The sequence below is a fragment of the Tachypleus tridentatus genome, chromosome 4 (assembly GCF_004210375.1).
Source record: "Tachypleus tridentatus isolate NWPU-2018 chromosome 4, ASM421037v1, whole genome shotgun sequence".
NCBI classification, from domain to species: Eukaryota; Metazoa; Arthropoda; class Merostomata; order Xiphosura; family Limulidae; genus Tachypleus; species Tachypleus tridentatus.
This window is the reverse complement of record NC_134828.1, coordinates 113527102-113552643: the sequence shown is the minus strand read 5'-3', so window position 1 is coordinate 113552643 and position 25542 is coordinate 113527102. Positions and strand designations below refer to the sequence as shown.

Here is a 25542-nt window from a genome sequence, read left to right as displayed (position 1 = left end):
TCACAATGTTTTGGCAACCACATTTCATTTCACACACTATTCCCATACTTTCCATTTGCTTCATTCACTCTGCCTCACCTATCCATCTTGCCCTACATCTCTCTTCCAGATTTAGACTTCACTGTAGATGTCCATGCCCTTACCATTAGTGCCCATTGTCCATCTGTTCTTTATATTATCTCTCCCTGATGTCCTTTTTCATTCTCCAATTGGCATTTAACCACCACCCTCTTTTCTTTTCTTTTTAAAGTTCTTATCCTTTTCCCTGATCATTTCTTCCTGTCTTAAACTTCAATCACACAGGAAAGTAATTATGCCTTTATATCCATTCCATTGCTGATCATCATCTCAGTCCAATCAGGGCTCTTTGCTGTTACATGGCATGCTTTGGTTTTCATTTGTTTATTCCTTGGAATCCTTCCCAGTCCTGTGATTTTTTTCCTTTCAGGTTAAACTCAACGATGTATTTGCCTGACTTATTCTTCCCTTTCACCAAACAATTGTCCTCTTTTTCATGTCTCTTTACATCAAATACATCAACTTACCATGTCTGTGGCTGCCCATTTCTGTCAACCCTTGGAGGATATGTTGACCACTCCCCCTATCTTCACTGCTCATTATCTTTACCACCTGGCCATTTCCTGTTCTACTAATTTTTGTATTCCTTCCATCACCATTATGTACTTCACAATTTCTCTATGATTGGGTAAGTGTTCCTTGTTATTACCTTTTATTTGTAGAGACTTTTTCGGGTATCTGTTTCCTGCTTTGTTGTGAGTGTTGTCTGACCAGGTGTACTTAGTCTTAAATCCACACTGTAAGACCTGTATGTGAAATACCCCACTACCATACTCAGAAATAATGTGGTCCCCCATGGGTGTGTTGCCTTCCTTTTATTAGCACACCCCTTGATCTTCTTTTGGGCTCTTTCTAAAGAGTAATCATTTTCTCCCTGAATATTTCACCAACTTAGTGTGGGATTCTAGTTATCTGTAAGAGGTAAGATAAATTGAAAGGTAACATTTTTCTTGTACATATTTTTAAATCCACATTATGTGAAAAATACCTCCACTATTGAGATGGGGTGTTCTGCAAAACTGCTTGTGAGAAATACCTTATGGTATTTTGCTTCATAAAGTTGTTCACACCCCAGACTGTACACTCGTGGACCAACATAAGAAAATCTGAGGGAGATTAATGCCTGCTCCTGATGATTTGTGTACTGTAGGTCACTGGATTTGTCTGTTTTAAAAGTAAGTTGTCACAGTTACCCATTGCACTGTTTCCCTCCTCCTTCCAGTAGAGTATCAGAGACCTGCTCACATGGCGGAGTCTAGTCACTGAAGTGGTGGACCATAGAAGCTTCCTCCTGAATGTGCTTGCTCTTACTTCTAACTGAGGACACTTATGTGGCTTGTCCAACTCCAATCATCACCATATATACAAGGAACTGACATTTTGAGGGACATTAAGGAGGAGGGTGCCTCTCCTAGAGTTGTGAAATGCAAGTTGACAGAGTTCATCAACCATCACTTGGCAGCATCACATCCTTAACTTGTTCTACAAGCTGCACAATAAATTCCAAATTCTGGATGGTTCTGGACTTTAGGTTAATCTTACTTTGGTGTCCATTTTCCTACCATCCCTTGAATGTTGGTTCTTGGTGGATATAGTGATGCTTGTATTGGATATGCACACATGGTGTGGGCTCTTGGTATGAAAGCTTATCTTTTCTATCAGTTTTTCCATCTGAGCCAAAGGTTGAGGGCTCTCTTCCTACTGCGGGCTAGAAATCCCTATCACAGTTCCACTAACGTTGGTTGATGAAAATCTCCCATTTATGGTCCATTGTGTTCTCACCACTGTACCCTAGGGGCCCTTGCTTTAATTTAATTAATTTACCAAAGTTCTTCCTTTGATTCTGCCCTTATTTTGATACATTTTTACATGGGCATAAAGAATACCTTGCTCAAAAGTGGTGTAGTCTCTCATGGGTGTGTTGCCTTCATTTATTAGCATGTTCTTCCTTTGGGAGCTTTCTAAAGAGGAATCATTTTCTTCCTTGACCCCCTACCAACTTAGTGTGTGATTCTAATTATCTGTGAGAGGTAAGATATCGTATGGGAAGTTAACATTTTTCTGCACTAGAAGTGTGTTGCTGATAGATACTTGCCTTTTCTTACATTTCCCACCCAACCTCCTCAGTGTAGGTTTTGTACATAATGCCTGATCTTAATGTTGGGTTACAGCATGATTGTTTCTATGATAGCATGCAGATGTCTCTTATGAATGCATGTGAGGGTAGAAGAGGGTATCAAGGCTAATGTTGAGCAAAAATTGACTCCAGTAGAGGGCAGTATAAGTTGAGGAAAGCTATTTGTGAGAGGAGGTAAGTACTCGCTGAAAATACTTCTTCAATGTAAGAAAATGTTAAGTGTTTTAGGTTTTCAATCATATTTAACTACAGAGCCATAATACAGAAAATCAAACACATCTTGCCATATCTATCTGTCACATTCTGTTAGATCATAGATTATATTTAATATGTTGAAAAAGAGTATTAGGGTAACAACATTTTAAAAAATTAGAACATCTTGATTGATTTTATACACAAATGTACATATTTAGTGTATTGAACCATGTTAGTGTATATTATTAGTTTTTGGTCACTGTATACAATGAATGAATCCAATACTTACTTGTGTACTAACAAAGTTTCATGAATGTGTGTAGGACAAGAACTCTTGGCAAGTGGAACAAGAGATTTTCCAACTGCCCCAGATGAAACATAATAATATCTTGGCCTTTATCACAGCAGAAGAAAGGACAGATAATCTTCATTTGGAATATTGGTTGATTACAGCTTACCATGAAACAAATTCACTTTATGACTTTTTAAAGGTACTCATATGAAATGTTCATAAATAATTTGTAATTTTACATCAGATTTTCCTGAGATATGCAAAATATTCTTCCATAAGAGTTAAGCTATTAACCAAGTTTCTTGAAACAGATAACACACTCTTATACCTAAATAAGGCTATATGATAAATTCTGTATATTAATAAAATTTGATAAAATAATTGTCAGTCAAAGGCACGTAGTTCTTTCCTTCACGTATGTAACAGCTTGTTCTTTGGCTAACATCTAGAATGCTGGAGTATTTATTCTAAGAAATGAGTAAACACTTGAAATTGTGTTAACAGTATCTAATCAGATAAGGTAATTTCATCATTTGTTTTAAGTGCACCTTATCTAATCTGATCAGGTAATTTTATCTGTTTCAAGTGCACTTTATCTAATCTGATAAGGTAATTTTATCATTTGTTTCAAGAGCACCTTATCTAATCTGATAAGGTAATTTTATCATCTGTTTTAAGTGCACCTTATCTAATCTGATCAGGTAATTTTATCTGTTTCAAGTGCACTTTATCTAATCTGATCAGGTAATTTTATCATTTGTTTCAAGAGCACCTTATCTAATCTGATAAGGTAATTTTATCTGTTTCAAGTGCACTTTATCTAATCTGATCAGGTAATTTTATCATTTGTTTCAAGAGCACCTTATCTAATCTGATCAGGTAATTTTATCATCTGTTTCAAGTGCACTTTATCTAATCTGATCAGGTAATTTTATCATCTGTTTCAAGTGCACTTTATCTAATCTGATCAGGTAATTTTATCATCTGTTTCAAGTGCACCTTATCTAATCTGATCAGGTAATTTTATCTGTTTCAAGTGCACTTTATCTAATCTGATCAGGTAATTTTATCATTTGTTTCAAGAGCACCTTATCTAATCTGATCAGGTAATTTTATCATCTGTTTCAAGTGCACTTTATCTAATCTGATCAGGTAATTTTATCATCTGTTTCAAGTGCACTTTATCTAATCTGATCAGGTAATTTTATCATCTGTTTCAAGTGCACTTTATCTAATCTGATCAGGTAATTTTATCATCTGTTTCAAGTGTACCTTATCTAATCTGATCAGGTAATTTTATCATTTGTTTCAAGTGCACCTTATCTAATCTGATAAGGTAATTTTATCATTTGTTTCAAGAGCACCTTATCTAATCTGATAAGGTAATTTTATCATCTGTTTCAAGTGTACCTTATCTAATCTGATCAGGTAATTTTATCTGTTTCAAGTGCACTTTATCTAATCTGATCAGGTAATTTTATCATTTGTTTCAAGAGCACCTTATCTAATCTGATCAGGTAATTTTATCATCTGTTTCAAGTGCACCTTATCTAATCTGATCAGGTAATTTTATCTGTTTCAAGTGCACTTTATCTAATCTGATCAGGTAATTTTATCATTTGTTTTAAGTGCACCTTATCTAATCTGATCAGGTAATTTTATCTGTTTCAAGTGCACTTTATCTAATCTGATCAGGTAATTTTATCATTTGTTTCAAGAGCACCTTATCTAATCTGATCAGGTAATTTTATCATCTGTTTCAAGTGCACTTTATCTAATCTGATCAGGTAATTTTATCATCTGTTTCAAGTGCACTTTATCTAATCTGATCAGGTAATTTTATCATCTGTTTCAAGTGCACTTTATCTAATCTGATCAGGTAATTTTATCATTTGTTTTAAGTGCACCTTATCTAATCTGATCAGGTAATTTTATCTGTTTCAAGTGCACTTTATCTAATCTGATCAGGTAATTTTATCATCTGTTTCAAGTGCACTTTATCTAATCTGATCAGGTAATTTTATCATTTGTTTTAAGTGCACCTTATCTAATCTGATCAGGTAATTTTATCTGTTTCAAGTGCACTTTATCTAATCTGATCAGGTAATTTTATCATTTGTTTCAAGAGCACCTTATCTAATCTGATCAGGTAATTTTATCTGTTTCAAGTGCACTTTATCTTATCTGATAAGGTAATTTTATCATTTGTTTCAAGTGCACCTTATCTAATCTGATAAGGTAATTTTATCATCTGTTTCAAGTGCACCTTATCTAATCTGATCAGGTAATTTTATCTGTTTCAAGTGCACTTTATCTAATCTGATCAGGTAATTTTATCATTTGTTTTAAGTGCACTTTATCTAATCTGATCAGGTAATTTTATCATTTGTTTCAAGAGCACCTTATCTAATCTGATCAGGTAATTTTATCATCTGTTTCAAGTGCACCTTATCTAATCTGATCAGGTAATTTTATCTGTTTCAAGTGCACTTTATCTAATCTGATCAGGTAATTTTATCATTTGTTTTAAGTGCACCTTATCTAATCTGATCAGGTAATTTTATCTGTTTCAAGTGCACTTTATCTAATCTGATCAGGTAATTTTATCATTTGTTTCAAGAGCACCTTATCTAATCTGATCAGGTAATTTTATCATCTGTTTCAAGTGCACTTTATCTAATCTGATCAGGTAATTTTATCATCTGTTTCAAGTGCACTTTATCTAATCTGATCAGGTAATTTTATCATCTGTTTCAAGTGCACTTTATCTAATCTGATCAGGTAATTTTATCATTTGTTTTAAGTGCACCTTATCTAATCTGATCAGGTAATTTTATCTGTTTCAAGTGCACTTTATCTAATCTGATCAGGTAATTTTATCATTTGTTTCAAGAGCACCTTATCTAATCTGATCAGGTAATTTTATCTGTTTCAAGTGCACTTTATCTAATCTGATCAGGTAATTTTATCATCTGTTTCAAGTGCACTTTATCTAATCTGATCAGGTAATTTTATCATCTGTTTCAAGTGCACTTTATCTAATCTGATCAGGTAATTTTATCATCTGTTTCAAGTGCACCTTATCTAATCAGATAAGGTAATTTCATCATTTGTTTTAAGTGCACCTTATCTAATCTGATCAGGTAATTTTATCTGTTTCAAGTGCACTTTATCTAATCTGATAAGGTAATTTTATCATTTGTTTCAAGAGCACCTTATCTAATCTGATAAGGTAATTTTATCATCTGTTTTAAGTGCACCTTATCTAATCTGATCAGGTAATTTTATCTGTTTCAAGTGCACTTTATCTAATCTGATCAGGTAATTTTATCATTTGTTTCAAGAGCACCTTATCTAATCTGATAAGGTAATTTTATCTGTTTCAAGTGCACTTTATCTAATCTGATCAGGTAATTTTATCATTTGTTTCAAGAGCACCTTATCTAATCTGATCAGGTAATTTTATCATCTGTTTCAAGTGCACTTTATCTAATCTGATCAGGTAATTTTATCATCTGTTTCAAGTGCACTTTATCTAATCTGATCAGGTAATTTTATCATCTGTTTCAAGTGCACCTTATCTAATCTGATCAGGTAATTTTATCTGTTTCAAGTGCACTTTATCTAATCTGATCAGGTAATTTTATCATTTGTTTCAAGAGCACCTTATCTAATCTGATCAGGTAATTTTATCATCTGTTTCAAGTGCACTTTATCTAATCTGATCAGGTAATTTTATCATCTGTTTCAAGTGCACTTTATCTAATCTGATCAGGTAATTTTATCATCTGTTTCAAGTGCACTTTATCTAATCTGATCAGGTAATTTTATCATCTGTTTCAAGTGTACCTTATCTAATCTGATCAGGTAATTTTATCATTTGTTTCAAGTGCACCTTATCTAATCTGATAAGGTAATTTTATCATTTGTTTCAAGAGCACCTTATCTAATCTGATAAGGTAATTTTATCATCTGTTTCAAGTGTACCTTATCTAATCTGATCAGGTAATTTTATCTGTTTCAAGTGCACTTTATCTAATCTGATCAGGTAATTTTATCATTTGTTTCAAGAGCACCTTATCTAATCTGATCAGGTAATTTTATCATCTGTTTCAAGTGCACCTTATCTAATCTGATCAGGTAATTTTATCTGTTTCAAGTGCACTTTATCTAATCTGATCAGGTAATTTTATCATTTGTTTTAAGTGCACCTTATCTAATCTGATCAGGTAATTTTATCTGTTTCAAGTGCACTTTATCTAATCTGATCAGGTAATTTTATCATTTGTTTCAAGAGCACCTTATCTAATCTGATCAGGTAATTTTATCATCTGTTTCAAGTGCACTTTATCTAATCTGATCAGGTAATTTTATCATCTGTTTCAAGTGCACTTTATCTAATCTGATCAGGTAATTTTATCATCTGTTTCAAGTGCACTTTATCTAATCTGATCAGGTAATTTTATCATTTGTTTTAAGTGCACCTTATCTAATCTGATCAGGTAATTTTATCTGTTTCAAGTGCACTTTATCTAATCTGATCAGGTAATTTTATCATCCGTTTCAAGTGCACCTTATCTAATCTGATCAGGTAATTTTATCATTTGTTTTAAGTGCACCTTATCTAATCTGATCAGGTAATTTTATCATCTGTTTCAAGTGCACTTTATCTAATCTGATCAGGTAATTTTATCATTTGTTTCAAGTGCACCTTATCTAATCTGATCAGGTAATTTTATCATCTGTTTCAAGTGCACCTTATCTAATCTGATCAGGTAATTTTATCTGTTTCAAGTGCACTTTATCTAATCTGATCAGGTAATTTTATCATTTGTTTTAAGTGCACCTTATCTAATCTGATCAGGTAATTTTATCATCTGTTTCAAGTGCACCTTATCTAATCTGATCAGGTAATTTTATCATCTGTTTCAAGAGCACCTTATCTAATCTGATCAGGTAGTTTTATCATCTGTTTCAAGTGCACTTTATCTAATCTGATCAGGTAATTTTATCATCTGTTTCAAGTGCACCTTATCTAATCTGATCAGGTAATTTTATCTGTTTCAAGTGCACTTTATCTAATCTGATAAGGTAATTTTATCATCTGTTTCAAGAGCACCTTATCTAATCTGATAAGGTAATTTTATCATCTGTTTCAAGTGCACCTTATCTAATCTGATCAGGTAATTTTATCATCTGTTTCAAGAGCACCTTATCTAATCTGATCAGGTAGTTTTATCATTTGTTTCAAGTGCACTTTATCTAATCTGATCAGGTAATTTTATCATTTGTTTCAAGAGCACCTTATCTAATCTGATAAGGTAATTTTATCATCTGTTTCAAGTGTACCTTATCTAATCTGATCAGGTAATTTTATCATTTGTTTCAAGTGCACTTTATCTAATCTGATAAGGTAATTTTATCATTTGTTTCAAGTGCACCTTATCTAATCTGATCAGGTAATTTTTTCATCTGTTTTAAGAGCACTAACCTCAGTAAATGCAAAAAGAATATGAAGGTACATTGTGTTCGTTGGCTTCAAAGTATATTTTTCAAAACCTCTCTGTGTAATACTACTACTTACTAAATGTTTCTTCATATTGGTAATAAAAGTAAGTAATGTCGTAACTGTCATTTTAAAAATGTAAAGAACACTCGGGTAAAATTAGTTATTGTATTTACAATATCTGTAAAGAGCCTAAGTGTGTAATATTCCTGGGCTGTTTTATTTTGTTCAGTGTAGTGAGTGTTATTTTTCACTTTATAAATAAAGTCTTGTGTATTATATAGTAATTAAAGAAAATTCATAAACCACAAGTTTTAAAAAAGTAAAAACAATTAGATTGAACTAAATTAAAGAAAACTTAAAGCTTTTAGTATGCTCATATTGCATTTCTCAGTAATGAACACTAAAAATTTATATATATATATATATATATATAGAGAGAGAGAGAGAGCTGATGTACTGTTAATTTTATAACTATTGGCTAACTTTAACCTTGGTACATTAATTTCATGGTAGTTTCTTTGTTGTTGTATTATCATTAGTATCACTATAAGTATATTTAGTGTACTATTCTAATTTTTGAAAATCTCTGGGGTACAAGTATAGAATAGACTCTAAAAAATATAAGTAATGGGCCTTATACTAATATGAAATAGTAATTAATTATAATCCTACTTTGCCAGCTTAAAAAAGGTACTTAGACCATAGCAGTTGTTCTGATTTTCCTTCAGTGGTAAATTATATATATTATAAGCCTTCATTGGATACAATAGAAAAGTTTTGGACTGTTATCTTGTATAATAAAAGATACTGTGAATTCTCTTGGTATTGTGGCCTAATTCTTTTGGGATTGGAGTATAATAGAAATAGTATAGATGATAGTAAGGTAAGATAGCAAAATTTTGAATTTTCCTGTAAAATGATCGATATATTCTGATTATTCTTGGGTGGATGTTGTATAATTATTTATCATTAAAATGCTTTGTTTATTTCAGTGTCACAATAAAAACATTCCGTATTTTCATGTAGTACGGTAGGAATTATATGGTTATATGAAAACGTAAAATATCATTACATTATCTATACTGTTGTCGTTGATTGTTTGAGACTTCACAAGCAAAGGCTACTATTGAAGTTAGACCATTTGTGAAAAGGCTTGTACTTAAAGTATAATTCATTAAGATGTAATGATATTGTAGTATGATGTTATCTGTGGATTAATAATAGTAATTTCATTTGATATAGGATTATGTAACAGTTAAGCTGTCATAAGGTTTAAACAGATAGCATATTTTGTATGGAAATTAGATAACCTAATTACATAGTATATATTGTCCAACTATTCATAGGCAAATGTTGTTTCATGGGCAGAAGTATTAACTATCTCAGACTCGATTTCAAAAGGTCTCGCGCATTTACATGAAGAATTACCACCAACCAGAGGCGAAGCCTACAAACCATCTATAGCACACAGAGATTTCAAAAGTAAGAATGTTCTCTTAAAGGATGACTTAACAGCCTGCATTGCAGATTTTGGCTTAGCCCAAGTTTTCTATGCTGGAGAATCTCCAGGAGATACTCATGGTCAAGTAAGCATTTATTTATAATTTGTTAAAGTAGAACAAAATTTGACACTGTTGTCACTCCACATACATTTGTAAAGATGACAAAAATCACTTAGTGATCACAACAGTTGGTTTCAGAACATGGAGCGCAGACTTAAGAGATTTGATGACTTACTTGAGACTGCACAGCACTGCAGTTAGATGGTAACTTAAGCTAGCTAAAGTCTGTTCACATGACATTCTTCTGTCAGTACTTAGTATGTGCAGTATCTCTTGTGTGATGTTTTTTTGTCCTGATTGTTCATTGGTACACTAAGGTTTTGTGTACAAAGCTCACATAAATGTCATCAGTGAATGTGAAGTGCATAATTTGCAGTAAAATATTTTAATTTGTAGAATATAACTTTCTTCTTTCACAGCTTCATTCGACATTGTTTATTTGGATTTACAGGTATAAAACAAAATTACTTTTGTATCATAAGGGCCAGTTTTGTGTAATTTCTTTAAAAGATTTTATGAGGTACAAAATTTGGAGAGAAATACTCCTTGGAAATTCTTTTTAAAATATTCCATGTTTGCATGAAATATATAAAGGATTTTAGTTTTATAAACATTAATATATGAACAGCAGTTAGCTTTTTTGTTCTGTTTTTAACTATAAAGAACCTTAAATGATTGTTGAATTATTAAATGAAAGAATAAAATTATCATTCCACAGATCTTATGTAAATTAATTTGATACTCAAGTATTGTTTGTGTAGATTTCAAACATTGAAATAACAATGACTGGGGAAAGTTCGATAAGTTTTGTTTCAAACCTAAAAGTAGCCGTTTCCAAGAAAAGTACTAAATGGAACACCCATCTTTTTAGAAATAAATGACCTCAATGTTACTCTTTTTAACTGGAGCAGTTAATATTAACTTCTGATTATAGCAAGTTCCCTGTTTTAGCAAAGTTCAAAATCAGGCTTGTAAATGTTAGAATTTATTGCTCATTAATTAGATATCCTCTTTATTAATATTTTCAAATAAAAGAAATAATGTCATTTAGGTTTAACTGCAAATTTTGAAGTGTTTCAGAGTTTTTCTTAATTATGAAAGGTTGAATCCTTTTGGATTTTTTTAAGTACATTTTTTTGATTTAAATACATTTTTATTTAATTGTTTTAATTTTTTGTTTACCATAATGCTTGTAGACCTCTGGCTTTTTTTTTTTTACCTACTCTTCAGTAACATGTGAGCCATACAAAAATAAATATAAACAAATCTATCATGAATATTGTAATTTTATTAATTGCTGTTAGAGTCAGTACATTTTACCCAGTTTGTTTCATTCAGTTCTTTGCTCTGAGTGTTAAAACATAATATTACTCAGTGTGATACAGTATACAGTAACCAGTTGCAACACAATGACTTATCTTCACATTATATCAAAGACCAGCACTTCTACTGTGAACTTCTAGTTTGTTTGTTTTTATTTCCGAGTCTTTCTCTAAATACTTTTGCAGTAAATAATGTAGTTCAAGGGTCTAAAGTGTGCTGGCTAAAAATATTAATTTGAAGGTGGGAATGAAATTGTTGCTAATAACTGTACGACATCATTTATTGAAAGTGAAAAAGGTAAAACCTCAGTTGAAAGTGAGACAAATAATGAAAGTTATGATGATACTTATGAAAAGAAGTCAAAGTTATTGTAAAAAAAAAAAAGACCTCACAATATGAAGATTACATACAAGTATTTCTAAAGAAGGATCAGTCCAACTGGATACACAAGAAAGAATTATCTGTATTCAGTCTTTTTCATGAAAATAATATTATGGATGAAATACTGAAGTGAATGAATAAGATATGTATAACAAGTGAGATGTATATTAGTTGCTAGCTGGTTCCCTGTAAATCAAAGAACAAGAATTTGAACGTCTTTGAAATTGGTGCAATAGTAGACCAGTTTCCTTACCAGTGTGAAATTGGTGCAATAGTAGACCAGTTTCCTTACCAGTGTGAAATTGGTGCAATAGTAGACCAGTTTCCTTACCAGTGTGAAATTGGTGCAATAGTAGACCAGTTTCCTTACCAGCACTGGTATGGAAGAGATTTTGTTAATTCAAACATTTAATAATTCTGAAAAACAAACGAAAATGATCATAAAAAAAGAAATCTTCAATGAGTTAACAGTTGTGTGCCACTGATGAGCAACTAGTTGCATTTTAAAACAGTTTCTCATCAATTTGGAAAGTTTATCATCTAAGTTTGAGCTTTGTGTGATAATGATATATTCTGTATTTAAAATATTGATATGTATGGAAAGAGAAGAGAAGAACCAAAGTACAGAACGTGATTTAAGAGTTAGAAAACGGTAGATGCATAGTAACTTGTAATAAAAATATTATCTTGAGTGGCTAAGACATTATTCAGCTCCAGCTTAGTAGTAATTAATATATTAAAAAAAACAGAGTCAAGCTACCATTGTAAACAGTTTCCATATGTTAAAAGCATTGTGTAGAATATTTATTTTTCAAACAGATAAATATTGTATTTATTGGCAATTTCAGGTTGGGACAAGAAGATACATGGCTCCTGAGGTCCTGGAAGGGGCCATCAATTTCAACAGGGATGCATTTCTAAGGATAGATATGTATGCTTGTGGGCTAGTCTTATGGGAGCTGTTGAATAGATGTTCATCCCAAGATGGTAAGTTAATTGTATTAGTATTTTGTCTTGTTTTGTATGGGTTATGTAACAGAGAAATAGAAATAAACTTTCGAATGCTTGATTTTACATGATTATCTTCTTAGTCGAGAGTGTCATTGATATCCCTTGATTCTTTCTTCCAAAATTGAAAATATTTAACCAAATTACATGAAGCTTGGTACTGACTTACTAAATAATGTCTAGTTTTGGCTTGCAGAAGACCATGATTTAGTTCTGCTATAATTGTTTCACTTTGTGAGATTTCCAAAATTTTATTGGGAGACACTTGTTTAAAAAAAAATCATAAAATAATTTTCCTTTTTATGTACAAGTCAGTTTCAGCTTGATTGATGTTCATCAGTGTATTTCATTTGATATGGTGAGGCTGCTCGATTTGCAATCTTCTAGTTGCAAAATCAAAACATGATGCCAAGTATGCTTGTCTCTTCAGCTGTGGAGACGTTATAATGTGATAAGCAATCCCATTATGTATTAGTAAAGAGCAGCCCAAGAGTTGATAGTGGTTGCTGTTTGCTACTTGCCTTTTTTTCTGGTCAATTGTTCAAACTTAGAGATTGCAGCAGACAGCCTTATTAGCTTTGCTCATTTGAGACTTAATTTTGCTAAATAAAGATTTAACCACTTCCAGCTATTAATTGAAGATTATTCTTTGGATCATTATTTGGTGTTTTCTTCTCCTGTGGATATTGAGGCTCATGCAAGTTGTGTTGGGAAGCATTTGCATTTGAAGGTTAGTATTCCTCGAACCCTATGGACCACCTTTCTCTGGTCAGTGTTTAAGAGGGACAGACACCTTCAATTTACTCATGTTTGGCAGTAAAGTAATGAGTTCTGAAAATTGTTTCAGTTAAGCTGGTCCTCTACTTCCATTAATCTCTCACTTTTTCTTTCACTCCCATTTCCTTCCCTCATCTGTGGGATGCCACATTGTACCTGCCTGGTTCATTACAGGTGCCTTTGTTTCCATCATTCTATAGAAATATGGCTACTTGTTACCTCCTCACCTTCTGCCCTACATCCTCAGTTTCTTCTCTAGGACATTTTCCGGTGGTTTGGATTGTCAAAGTGGAGCAAGTTTTTTTTTTACACCCACACAGTTTTTTGGTTTATCATGAGGTATTTTTCCACTCCCTCCTTCAATGGGTTTTACCTGATTTACCTCATTTGCAAGCTATAGAATGTTTTGTTTGCAGCATCCCATCCTCTCATTCTACTACTGCACAAAAGGTTCTGTATCTTTTGAGGGCCTGGGCTACTCAGGAAGCCCTCATTCCTCTTGTTTGTGCCCTTATGTGTCATCATAGTGGGCTTTGATAGACCAATGGGGCCTTGTTTGGAATCCATTATATGCTCCTCATACCCTTATCTCTCCTTTATAGACCAACTTAAACTGGTGGTTGGATTTGGACAATATTACCATTAGTTTTCCTTCTCATTGTCTGGAATGTCACCTTTTAAAGGTGTGTATTGCACTTAGGAGGTTTTGGGACAATGGAATCCTTCCAAGACCTCTCTCCAAATCACTCGTGGAAATTCTTGTCTTTTGTCCAAATTTTCTTCATTTCCTGCAAACTTGTAGTGGCTTATTTGTGATTGTTTACTCCACTGTTTCAATGGTAGTTTTGTACATCACTGGGCAAGGGGCACTCAGTTGACAAACCTCTGTTTTCTCACATTGGATTTGCTGTACTAGGGCCTGTTGTCGTTCCACCACAGAGGATGTCATCAGTCTGTGGTTTTTTGTCCAACCCCTCATCATGAGTGCCAGATCTTCATGTGTGACTTCCTTCATTTTATATCTTGTTTCTTCCTCTGTGGAAGTTTTCTTACATAAGTGGTACACATACTGCTTTTGGTCTGTTCTTAAGAGTTCTGGTCCTTCCCACTATACAATTCCTCACATACTATATTTTTTGCCTTGGCTTTTTGAATAGAACTCTTTGGTTTCTCTTCTGATGTGGGCCATATGGTGGTATTATTTCCCACTTTTTGGTTCTAACTTTGTGTTTTTCAGTTGACAGTGTTGTTCATGTTTTTCTTTTCTTCAATTTTTCCCATCCTTCCTTCCACACAAGTTATTGCAATGTGATCTATTATAGTAATCTTCATCTTTTATATGTTAGGATACTGTCTATTGGATGTCAGTTAGGTATACCATTTAGAAAGTCACTTAATAAATAAGCATGAGACCATTGAGAAAAGCAATATGACTGTTACAAGTGTAAAAGGTTTTAAATGGTAAGATACAATAATCAAATTGACATATATTTGTAACTTTTGCTGCAGGTCCTGTTGAGGAATACATGCTTCCATTTGAAGAAGAAGTCGGTCAACATCCAAACCTCGAAGAAATTCAGGAGCTAGTGGTGCAAAGGAAAGGAAGACCAAAATTCAAAAGTACATGGAAAAAACATCCTGTAAGCACGTAGAAAAAAGTTAACTTAGTAAGGCAGTATTATTAAAGTATTCCATAACTAGTAAAAATAGAAATACAACTAACCATGAATAAGTAAAAACAGTAAGTGAAAATCCCACTCAGTTATTAATATGATCCATACAGCTAATAATACGAACAATGTGTATAAACATTGGTGTATTTTCCTGCAATTCACACCAAACAACAGCTGTTAATTGAAACAAGAAATAAAACTAAGTAATATATTTTCAAACACTATCCTTGATCGGTGATAGCAATGACAGAAAACTAGTGTATATTGTTACTGCAGTTGGTTTTATGTACAAAACAAATAACTACTAGCATGTTATTACTGAGGTGCAAGACAATGGTAGGCAATTGGAAATGATTAGTATAGAGGTAGGCTTTAAATATCTTACTATCTGCCTCAATGGTGTAATCTTTTTCATTCAGTTGTTTAAACTTGCATCTAATAAACATTATGCTTTCGTCAGACATTATTTTCATGTTGGAAGTAATTTAGATTGAGCCTAAATTAGGCAGACATGAGCTGATAATTATTAGATGGGAACAGGTATAAGACAATTTCTTTTAATAATTAGTTAACTTTTTGTCAACTGAAACATATTACAAACATATTCAATGTCACAGATTCTGAAATTTTATCAGTTTCAAATTATGTTATACAAAACAGAGGAGAAAAAATTGTAACACCATGAAATTCCAGACATGCAAAATTAGTTAAAAATCCATGTAAATTTGCCTAGATTTCTTTATCTTCCCATCTCGGTAAATTAAAGTAACTAGGTGTGCCTTTTAGAAGACTAAGTCTTTAAATGATTCATCACTAATTTGACCTAATGAAAACTGGTTTCTAAAATTATTGCTTAAATATTTTTTTTAAATGACCAGTTTTTACTTAATCATTCAATTATAAATACTTATGTGTGGTATCTGTCTATATATCTCATGAAGTGACCATTTGTGCATTAACTGATCTAAAGTTTTGACCATTGGAACACAAGTTTAGTGCCCTAGAATTGGTTAAAATGCATCAGAAAGCATTTTTACCACTTGGTTTTGAAATTCATGGGAAGAAGGTTTTTTTTTTTAATCTTTCATTTTTACCAGAATGTTTAATAAAAAAAACTAACATCTGATTGGAATAGTTATTTAAAGTGTCTTTGTAATCCCCCATGAAAGAAAAACTTTATAATTTTGCATCAAGAAAACTGATCCCATTATACTGTGGCCATTGAAACAATTAAAAACTATTGTATCAATACCTAAAAGATGTGTAATATTCTGTGTTATAATGTATCAGATATTATCATAATGTGGTCCTCATTATCAATACCTGAAAGATGTGTAATATTCTGTGTTATAATGTATCAGATATTATCATAATGTGGTCCTCATTATCAATACCTGAAAGATGTGTAATACTCTGTGTTATAATGTATCGGATATTATCATAATGTGGTCCTTGTATCAATACCTGAAAGATGTGTAATACTCTGTGTTATAATGTATCAGATATTATCATAATGTGGTCCTTGTATCAATACCTGAAAGATGTGTAATACTCTGTGTTATAATGTATCAGATATTATCATAATGTGGTCCTTGTATCAATACCTGAAAGATGTGTAATACTCTGTGTTATAATGTATCAGATATTATCATAATGTGGTCCTCATTATCAACATACTGAGAATTATATTTTCATAAAATGTTTTGATGTTGCAATATCAGCCACCAGAGGTCTCCCCCTTTGTGAGTTATTATTGTAGAAACATCATACTGATATTTTCTAAGAATTGTTAAACTCCAGTGCTCATGAAGTGTTTTTTATGTTATGTAAGAAGTAATGAAATTTTGGTTCTAAATTTCAAAAAAATCAATTCTGAAGAGATGGGACAAGAATTGGATGGAGACACAGATGAAACGTGGAGAAAAGTTTAAAGTTAAATTTTTAGATATTGTAGATGTGTTTGTTTCTTACAGACAAAAAAATGGCAACTACAAGTAAAAACTAGGTTAGCTCACAGATGGTATAATAGATAAAATTAAAGTGTTATGTATACATGTACAATTTTAAATCCACTGCAATAATGAGAGATTTGGAGAGAAAAGAAGATAAAGAGAATTGGTCGAACAATAAATTAGGAAAATAGTTGGCTGATAATATCAAAATAAAGAGTAAGGAAAATGTTAGGAGTGAGGTTTTTCAAGGATGATACTGAAGGATGATCATGAGATAGATGTGTTGTTAAATTCTAATTTTCTCATACAGTGCGTTACATCTTCTCGCACAAATTGCGATTTTCATTCAGTACTGCCCTCTATGTGCAAAAACATTTTATACACATGCCACAAGACTTCTATTTCTCTTCATTGAAATTGGCAGGTTCCAATGAATCTCTCATGCAAATCCTCATGTGTCAACCTTCCACTAATAACAGTTCAACAAACTCTCATAATGCATGTGATTTCCTCTATTAAAGTCTACCAAACTATCGCTTCTCATTTGGAAGTACTTATGTTTAGACTTTTTTTTTCTTTTGGTTCTTTTGCTATGAATTGTAATTTAAATAGTTTAATTTCTTATAATGGGATTCTTCATTATTACTTCCGTTTCTTTGAAAAAAAATCTTTTCGTTTAACTTAATTTCCTAGTCTTTATATTCTTTCACATATTTGCATATTTTACTTATGAACACTTGTTTGATTTATGATTTATCTACAATGAATTCTGAGATATAATATGACATTTTCAACATGATTTCTCAGGTATTGTATGTTTTATCCAATCTCCTATTTTTGTATGACTCCTTATTACCTACATGTTGGCTCATTTGTCATTTTCAGCTTTTGCTTTGCACATGTCGTTTCACTGTAGTTGAGATTTTCAGGTGGCAAGGAGATCTTGTATCAAGTACACTTGACACATATTTCATTTGGAGATTTCTGTATTTTTTGGTTGATGTGTTATTAATCATGTTTCTAAGAATTTAGAATCTTCTGTGTTGTCTGTGTCCCTTTCCTCTTTGATTGCACATTTGTCACAGTTGGAGCCATTATGCACCTCCATTCCTTTCTCATCCTAATCCTCAACTATCTATTCCTGTCTCCCTTCCAAGGTTTCTAATTTCATTATTTTAGTTCTCATTGGTAGACATGTCACAAACAGTACTAAAGACTACCTAAGGGTTTTGACCCACTGGGAGCTTGTTTATATTATATTGTTACCTTTTGGCAGTCTTTTACTACAGTTCCATGGGCATTTTGGGTTTTATCAGAGGGACATGTCCTTCTGTTTCTTTCCCCACCTTCTTCCTTCCTGGTACCCTTTCACTTATTCCATGACATTGTATCCTGCCACCAACTTGCATTTATTTGAGGCAATACAATATTTTACATCTCTAAGGGTCATTGCACCTGTACATCATCTTTCATCAGGCTTTTTGTTGTCTCTCTCATCAAACCAGAGACTGGCAAGCTGTACTATGTTTAACCCACCTCATTCTAATTTTCAATCTGTCCCATCTTCCTTTGAGTTATTTCTAACCCTTAGGTGGACTTTATCTTCAGATTTATCGAAGACAGAGAGAAAAGTCGGGATTGATTATTTGCATATCTAAATATTCATTTTTTGCAACTCTCTCTTTGATTTAGTCTCCATGGGGTGGTTTCTCTGTTTCATGCACTGCCCTTCAGATTACTTTGGATCTATATGTCTTATTGGGTGTTTAGAGCATTCATTTATTGCTTAAGTGAATTTCAACTGTGTTTTACTTTTTCTTTGGCCAACTGGCTACCATTCACTAATTCCAAATAGGAGACTGCCTGTTACCCTTATCATCTGCTTCTGGAGGCTATAAATGGCTATTAATCAGGTTGGAGAAGTTCTTACTGGAACCTATCCAACATCTTGTCATGTTAGAACATCTTTTGGGGCTTAGATGCTTGAGATTCCTGTCATTGTGTATCATGTTCTGGGTGCTTTTGCTCTTGTTGTGGATTAGTTTCTCGTCCAGACGACATTTATCTGACAGAGTGGTATTTCGATCCTTTTGCTTTCCAGTGGCTGTTGCTTCAGTGGGGTAATCCTCCCATTGAGGCTTTTGCTACATCCCCTCACTACAAATTGGCTTAGTTTTCATCTGCAGTTATGTTACTCGTCTTCTTGCTCTGGCTATTGATGTTTTAACCTGGAATTGGTCCAACGTATTTCTGTCCTCTCATTCTCCTTTTTCTCTGGGTGATTTTGTTCATCCTTACACTCCATGTCCAGTCCTTATAATAGCTCTTTTCTGTTACCTTTCCTTCTGCCTCTGTCCCTTCTTTGCCACCCTCAGTCAGACCAACCTGTTCTCCACCTTCACACCTGGTTTTCCTGTTTACTGCTGAGGTGTTAGAGTTTCTCTCAGTGGTTAGCCTATTTTTTGTCATGTTTCCTTCACCGTTTGTACATGGACATTTTTTGTCTTTGGTTTCTTGGTCCATGGTTTTCCCCTGATTAACCCAATATTATTAGTAATGCAGATTTGTTCACTCTTAACTTTTGGATCTGAGGTTTTCTATCTCTTTGGTTTTGGTTTTTTCAGTTGTCTCATATCTTTCATTACTCTCAATCCAGCACCTCTCCTACACTTTACTTGTGGATGTATTTCTTCCAGTATTGTTATCTGCCATGACATGCTGCTCTTTTGGATAACAATATTAACATGGTCCTGTGCTACCTAACTTTGCATATATTCAAATCACTCTCCCAGTACCCTTTGTTTCTCCTTCCCTTATGTTTTCCTTCATTCTTCTGTGTGCCTGTGGACATTAGTGATCTGTTTATTTACTGTTAATGTTTCATGTACTCTTTATTCTTTTGCATAACTCCTCCATTTAGCCTCTTTCACTTCCTTCTGTTTCACAACTTTATCTTTATCCTAATCTGTATAGACTTTTATGTCCTTTATAAGCCCTTCTCTGTTTATTTGACTCCGTAAGTTTCCTTCTGTGGTATCTATTCCTGCCTCTTTCTTTCTTGGCAATCTTGTTTTCTTTATTCTTCAGCAGTTGGGTTTGGCTCTTCATCCAGTTGGGTTCTTCCTCTTGCACTTTGTTCCGATTGTCTTCTCATCCAATTTGTCCCCCTCCATTTTTAATTGACATTTTATCTTTTTCATCCTTTGGAAGTACGTCTTCAATCAGGCATGTTGGCCACCCTTAAGATATTCATCTCTCACTTGTTTGCATCATATCATATGGTTTCTTTCTTCATCAGGTTATTGTCTTTCACCTGTAGCCATTCTATAATATCAGAATCAATAAGAATTTGACCATGAATGGATTAAGGAAATACAAACAAAAAATAAAATAATTATCAAACCATTCAGTTGAGAGTAACTTAGCAGTGTTCTGCTGTGTGTAGGTGATGTGAGTTCTTCTGGTATGAAACAAAAACAAATGGGAGTGAGATGTTAAAATTGATGTTCTCCCCTTCAGTTAGGATCCCTCATCCTATCCCCATGTGGATGTTAGTTCCAGGTGGCTGGGTCTTGGATTTAGAGTAGAACCAATTAGCATAAGCTCTGACACATGTATTACAGATAATCAGTAATGTCGAGAAACCCACTTGTTGAGAAATTTATATGCAAAAACGGCTCGTTTGGGTTGAGAAAATATTTTACATAGAAGAGCGAACAATGTTTCGACCTTCTTCGGTCATCGTCAGGTTCACAAAGAAAGAGGTAACTGACCAGAAGCTGACCACATGTTTGAAAGGGGTTGTGTAACTGTGTGTCGAAATGTAGAGGGCGGTATTATACCGGTATCTAATACACACACATCTCACACTAATAGACTGATGTATGCGAAAAGTTTAAAAGTTTATACAAGATGGAAAATCAGTATGAACAGTCCTTCCCAAATTTTGTCTGGTTCGAGGTTCTGGATCACTTTGAAGATTTTTTTATAATAGGAAGATGGGACATTTTAGTAGTTTTCAGTTAATAACTCTGTAAAGTGTGATTAGATTTTTATTAAACTTCATGGATACATCAAGATTCATCACATTACAAAAATGATCATAATCATTGATCATTCTGGATGTAAGAAGAAGTTTTTCAAAGGTGAAATTTGACATTATACAATATAAATGCTTGTAATCTCCAGTAGCAGCAGGGTATGGTATACACTCTCTCTCATTGCTCTTGTTTAGGATTTAATTTATTGGATAGGTCAGCCTAGATGGACTCCTGTCTTATAATGTTATGGTATGTTAAAGGAGCAAGTGGCTAAGTATTTTCATGATATCTTGCCACATGTTTTTGTTTTCTTCATCCACTGTATTGGATGAAGAGGTATTAAAGAGGTATCAATATACTTTCAACCCTAGTTCTTTATAAATGTGTAACCTATATTTATAATTTTGTTTTACATGTGTAGTAGTTCACAATGTTTGAAAATGTTATGATTGTGGTGCATGTACAGTGCTGAGTGTATTTTATGTTAAACATTTTCTAGGGTATAGTAGTATTATGCAGTACTATTGAAGAGTGTTGGGATCACGATGCAGAAGCAAGAATTTCGGCCAGCTGTTTGCAAGAAAGAATAAAGATGCTCTACAAATCTCTTACCCCAAACTCAGGCTCAGAATCCCATGTAACAACTGGTTAGTTCTTGACTGTTTCTTGGACACTTTAGCTGAGTAGTGATATAATAATAAATATTCATGATTGTGTAAAAACAGTTTGATAAAGCGATCTTAAAGAAAGTTAGAGGTGAACCTATCATTTTCAATGTAGAATCTGGATTATTAAGTTGAGCATAACAGTATGACACAGTTGAAAAATAGGAAGTAAGATGACTAGCCACATGTAGGATAAAGTAATCGTTAGTTATGTGGGTGTGGCAAAAGGTACAAAGAATAGTTTGAAAATTGGAAACAGGTGTACAAAACTGCATTTTATTTTGTATGAAACTGATATGAAGAAATAACAAATCAAGACATGAAATATAAAAATACTCAGTTGGCAGCATGAAACAATGGGACTGATACCAAAACAGCTCTTTAACCCTAAAATTGGGTGTGGAAGTCTGTTGCTTTTTGAAACACGGTGTTATAAATGTTTATGCATCAGATTTCTCATTGCTCATGACTATGTTGGCTACAGAGTTTTTAATAATGTGAACCTCACAAAATGATTTCACCAAAGATAGCATCAAAGCTGTAATTACTTCATTTATGACTATGATCTTTATTGTGTTTTATATTGAGTGTTGTAATAGGTAGAATTATTAAATCGGGCAATATAAAATGTTTTGTTGACTCCATAAGCCATAGCTCTAAGACTTAATAAGATACAAAGCTTAATTTCCTATAACATATCACTTGATAAATCAGCAACTGTTGTAATAAAAAGTCTGTTAGATCTCCTGTAAATAAATTTAGCTGCATGCTACTTTTTATGATTTAGCTAAAAATAGCCTTACTTCAGGCCATAGCTTGACCATGTCATCAGTTATTCAACCTTTTCAGATTTTTACCATATATTCTTACATCTCTGAATATGATCTACAAAAACAATCAGGATGGTGTTCAACCTACTTTTGAGTTATAAGTTTTAAAGTATCCTCTGACTATACGTTGTTTACTTGAAACACAAACTTCAATTCAGGTGTGTTACTGTGTGCAAATATCTCCAAACAATTTGGAAATAATTGATGAAACCTATTGAAATATTTTAATCAGCCTTTACCATATATTCTTACATCTTGGAACATGATCTTCAAAAAATCAAGGTTATGAAAAATAATAAATTATCAAATTTTAAATGTCTTTGATATGTATTATTGGGCAAAGGACCACATTCAGGGCATTCAGTTCTTTCTTGTCAAACAGGAATCAGTCCTGCAGAATTGTGTAAAGTTTGATCTAATTGAGCACTATGAAAAATACAAAACTGTGTCAGGTATCAGGTCACATCATAGCTTTATTCTCCACTGTACCAACACATTCTATATGAGAAGGTGATGATCTGTACACAGTTGTAACTGTTGGTAGTAGTAATGAAAGTGATGCTACAGCAGCTCAAATAGGGTCTAATGATAACAATGACAATTATCACCCAGGGAAATATGTGGCATGCATTTACGATCATGAATGGTATGTGGGAAACATAAAATATAGATCAGATGAACATTCTGATGTGTTGGTGTCATTTATGAAGAAATCAAGAAACAAACTGTTCTCATGGCCTGCAATGTCACGTAAAGATGAAAGCTGGATTCCTTTCCAACATATTCTTTGTCTGATAAGTGTACCTACCGTGCAAGGCAGTAGTGCTCACCACTATGTTCTAAGTCAAAGCGATCTCAACATAATCAAACTTGAATTTCAGAAATTTATTCAAGCTGTTTGAACAAAGCAATGTTTATTTGATGTTGTTTAAGCTAATTTATCACCAAAGCAGTTTTTGAAACATTTCATTGTCACGATTATTGCAGTTTGGTGTGACTATATTCTTTCTCAGTTATCCCATGTTGTAGTACTGTGCTTTTTGTGTCTGATTTACCTTTGTATTTACTATATTATGAATCTTAAACTCAGCCATATCTGCATAACTGTAATGCATACACAATATATTTGCATTGCCATCTGATCTAACTAGTTATGCCAATAAACTTGTTCAGAAATGAATTAATTCTTTCTTGTTTCTTACAACTTCATTATTTAACATTGTGAAAGGCTGGTTAGAATATTTCTGTGGGATTCATAAAATTCTGACAGGTATTTTTCAAAATTGTGTAGATATATTTGCACACAGTAACACACCTAAACTGAATTTTTTTTAATAAACAACGTATGGTCAGAGGATACTTTAGAAAATTATATTGCAAAAAGTTGAACACCATCCTGATTTTATTTGTAGATCATATTCAGAGAGGTAAGAATATATGGTAAAAATCTGAAAAGGCTGAATAACTGGTGACATGGTCAAACTGTGACCTGAAGTAAGGCTATTTTAGCTAAATCATAAAAAGTTGCATGCAACTAAATTTTTTTACAGGAGATCCAATAGACTTTTAATTACAACAATTGCTGATTTATCAACTTATAGGAAATTAGAAAACAAAATTCAGCTTTGTATCATATTACGTCTTAGAGCTATGGCTTGTTACATAATAATAATAAATAATAATAAATTTATTAAGCAATAAATTAGACACAAAAAATCAAATATCAATATAAAACCATCAACAAAGAGTTAACTCGTCCTGTGATGGTTAAACACATAATAAAGTAAAATCAAAACTTACAAAATCAATATAAAGTTCCCAAAATATTATCATCAGTATTTAAGATCCATTGTTTTAAGTATTTCTTTTGATTAACACGATTAATAGAAGATCTTATACTATAAGGAATAAAATTATGAATACGAGGTGCCAAATAAAGATATTGATGAAGTGTAACTGTTTTAATGTGGTGTGGGTACATTAATTGGAAAAAGATTGAAGTCGTGTAAAATATGAAGTGACTTTAAAAGGCCTTTTAAAAGAAACATGCAATGTAGATAAAGCTAAAAAATATAAATAAAGTTTATCATATGAAAGAGGGGACTTAAATTTACTGAAATCGGTATCAAGCCTATGAGTAAAATAAGAGAGAAAACACTTTTGCAACTTGTGAATAGGAATTAAAAAAGTCTTATATGTGCCACCCCAAATTGAAATACAATATTGTAAGAAAGATTGAAAGAGAGCATAATATACACTTAACAAAATATGATAAGGAGCACAATGACTAAGTTCAAAAAACCAATATTTTTAAGATTTTGGGTTTTCAGGTTATTTTACTGCCTCACTATGCAAATCCTAAGAGAGATAAACTTGGTTTAAGACCATTTTTTAATTTTGTGAGATTAATTCAGTCAGTGTAGCAAATTTCAGCCTTCTACCACCATTACTCTTGTAGCTTTAAGCAGCCAAAGTTGCCCGATAATTGAGTTAATCAAAAATAAAAAAATGAACTAAAATTTACAGGGTTGTAAATCAGAAACTATTAGAGATATTGATCTAATCTTTGGTAGTTTTTCATTATATGGGTAAATGAGCACATGTGAATTTTTTTCAAGGCATTCTGTGGGGGTCACCTGCAGCCCCCTGGATGATTTGACGTGGAATGACTCAACATTTTATCAAATTAAATACATTTTTATAATGTATACATAATTCCAGACTGCCATGTTTTATGAACTTTAGAATAGTCCCTGTAAAAAAAAACGAAAGTAATATTTCTCTGTTATGTAATTGAGCTTCACTGATTTAACAAATTCTACTTGAATGTTAAAACTTAAATGTATGTTACTTTCCTTCACTAAGCTAATGACATAATTTTATAGTTTTATTGTTTCTAACTGTTAACAACAGAGCTATGTGACCAAGAATTGTTGTAACAATACAGAAATCTAATGCAAATGATTCTGATCAAATGAAATTACCAACTACATAATTCTAGATGATCAACAGGATAAGTTTAGCTTAAGGGTGAGTGTTTTATAAGATTATTTGTAACTTTTAATAATTTCAATATTTTACAAGTATATAACATTTAATTGTATAATTGAACTGAGAAAA

At 32.6% G+C, this 25542-nt stretch overlaps 1 protein-coding gene across 12 annotated transcripts in view; it reads left to right on the top strand.

Moving 5' to 3' along the window:
• LOC143249904 (activin receptor type-2A-like) overlaps window positions 1-25542 on the top strand; it is a 96819-nt gene that overhangs the window by 39594 nt on the left and 31683 nt on the right. For all 12 annotated transcript variants that reach the window (XR_013028029.1, XM_076500504.1, XM_076500501.1 and 9 more), the window contains 5 exons: window positions 2734-2901; window positions 9558-9797; window positions 12326-12464; window positions 14772-14902; window positions 21427-21574. Coding sequence is in view for 11 of the 12 variants with exons in the window: in XM_076500504.1 (XP_076356619.1) it covers window positions 2734-2901; window positions 9558-9797; window positions 12326-12464; window positions 14772-14902; window positions 21427-21574 (826 nt within the window). In the remaining variant the exon portion in view is untranslated. The remainder of the gene's footprint in view (window positions 1-2733; window positions 2902-9557; window positions 9798-12325; window positions 12465-14771; window positions 14903-21426; window positions 21575-25542) is intronic.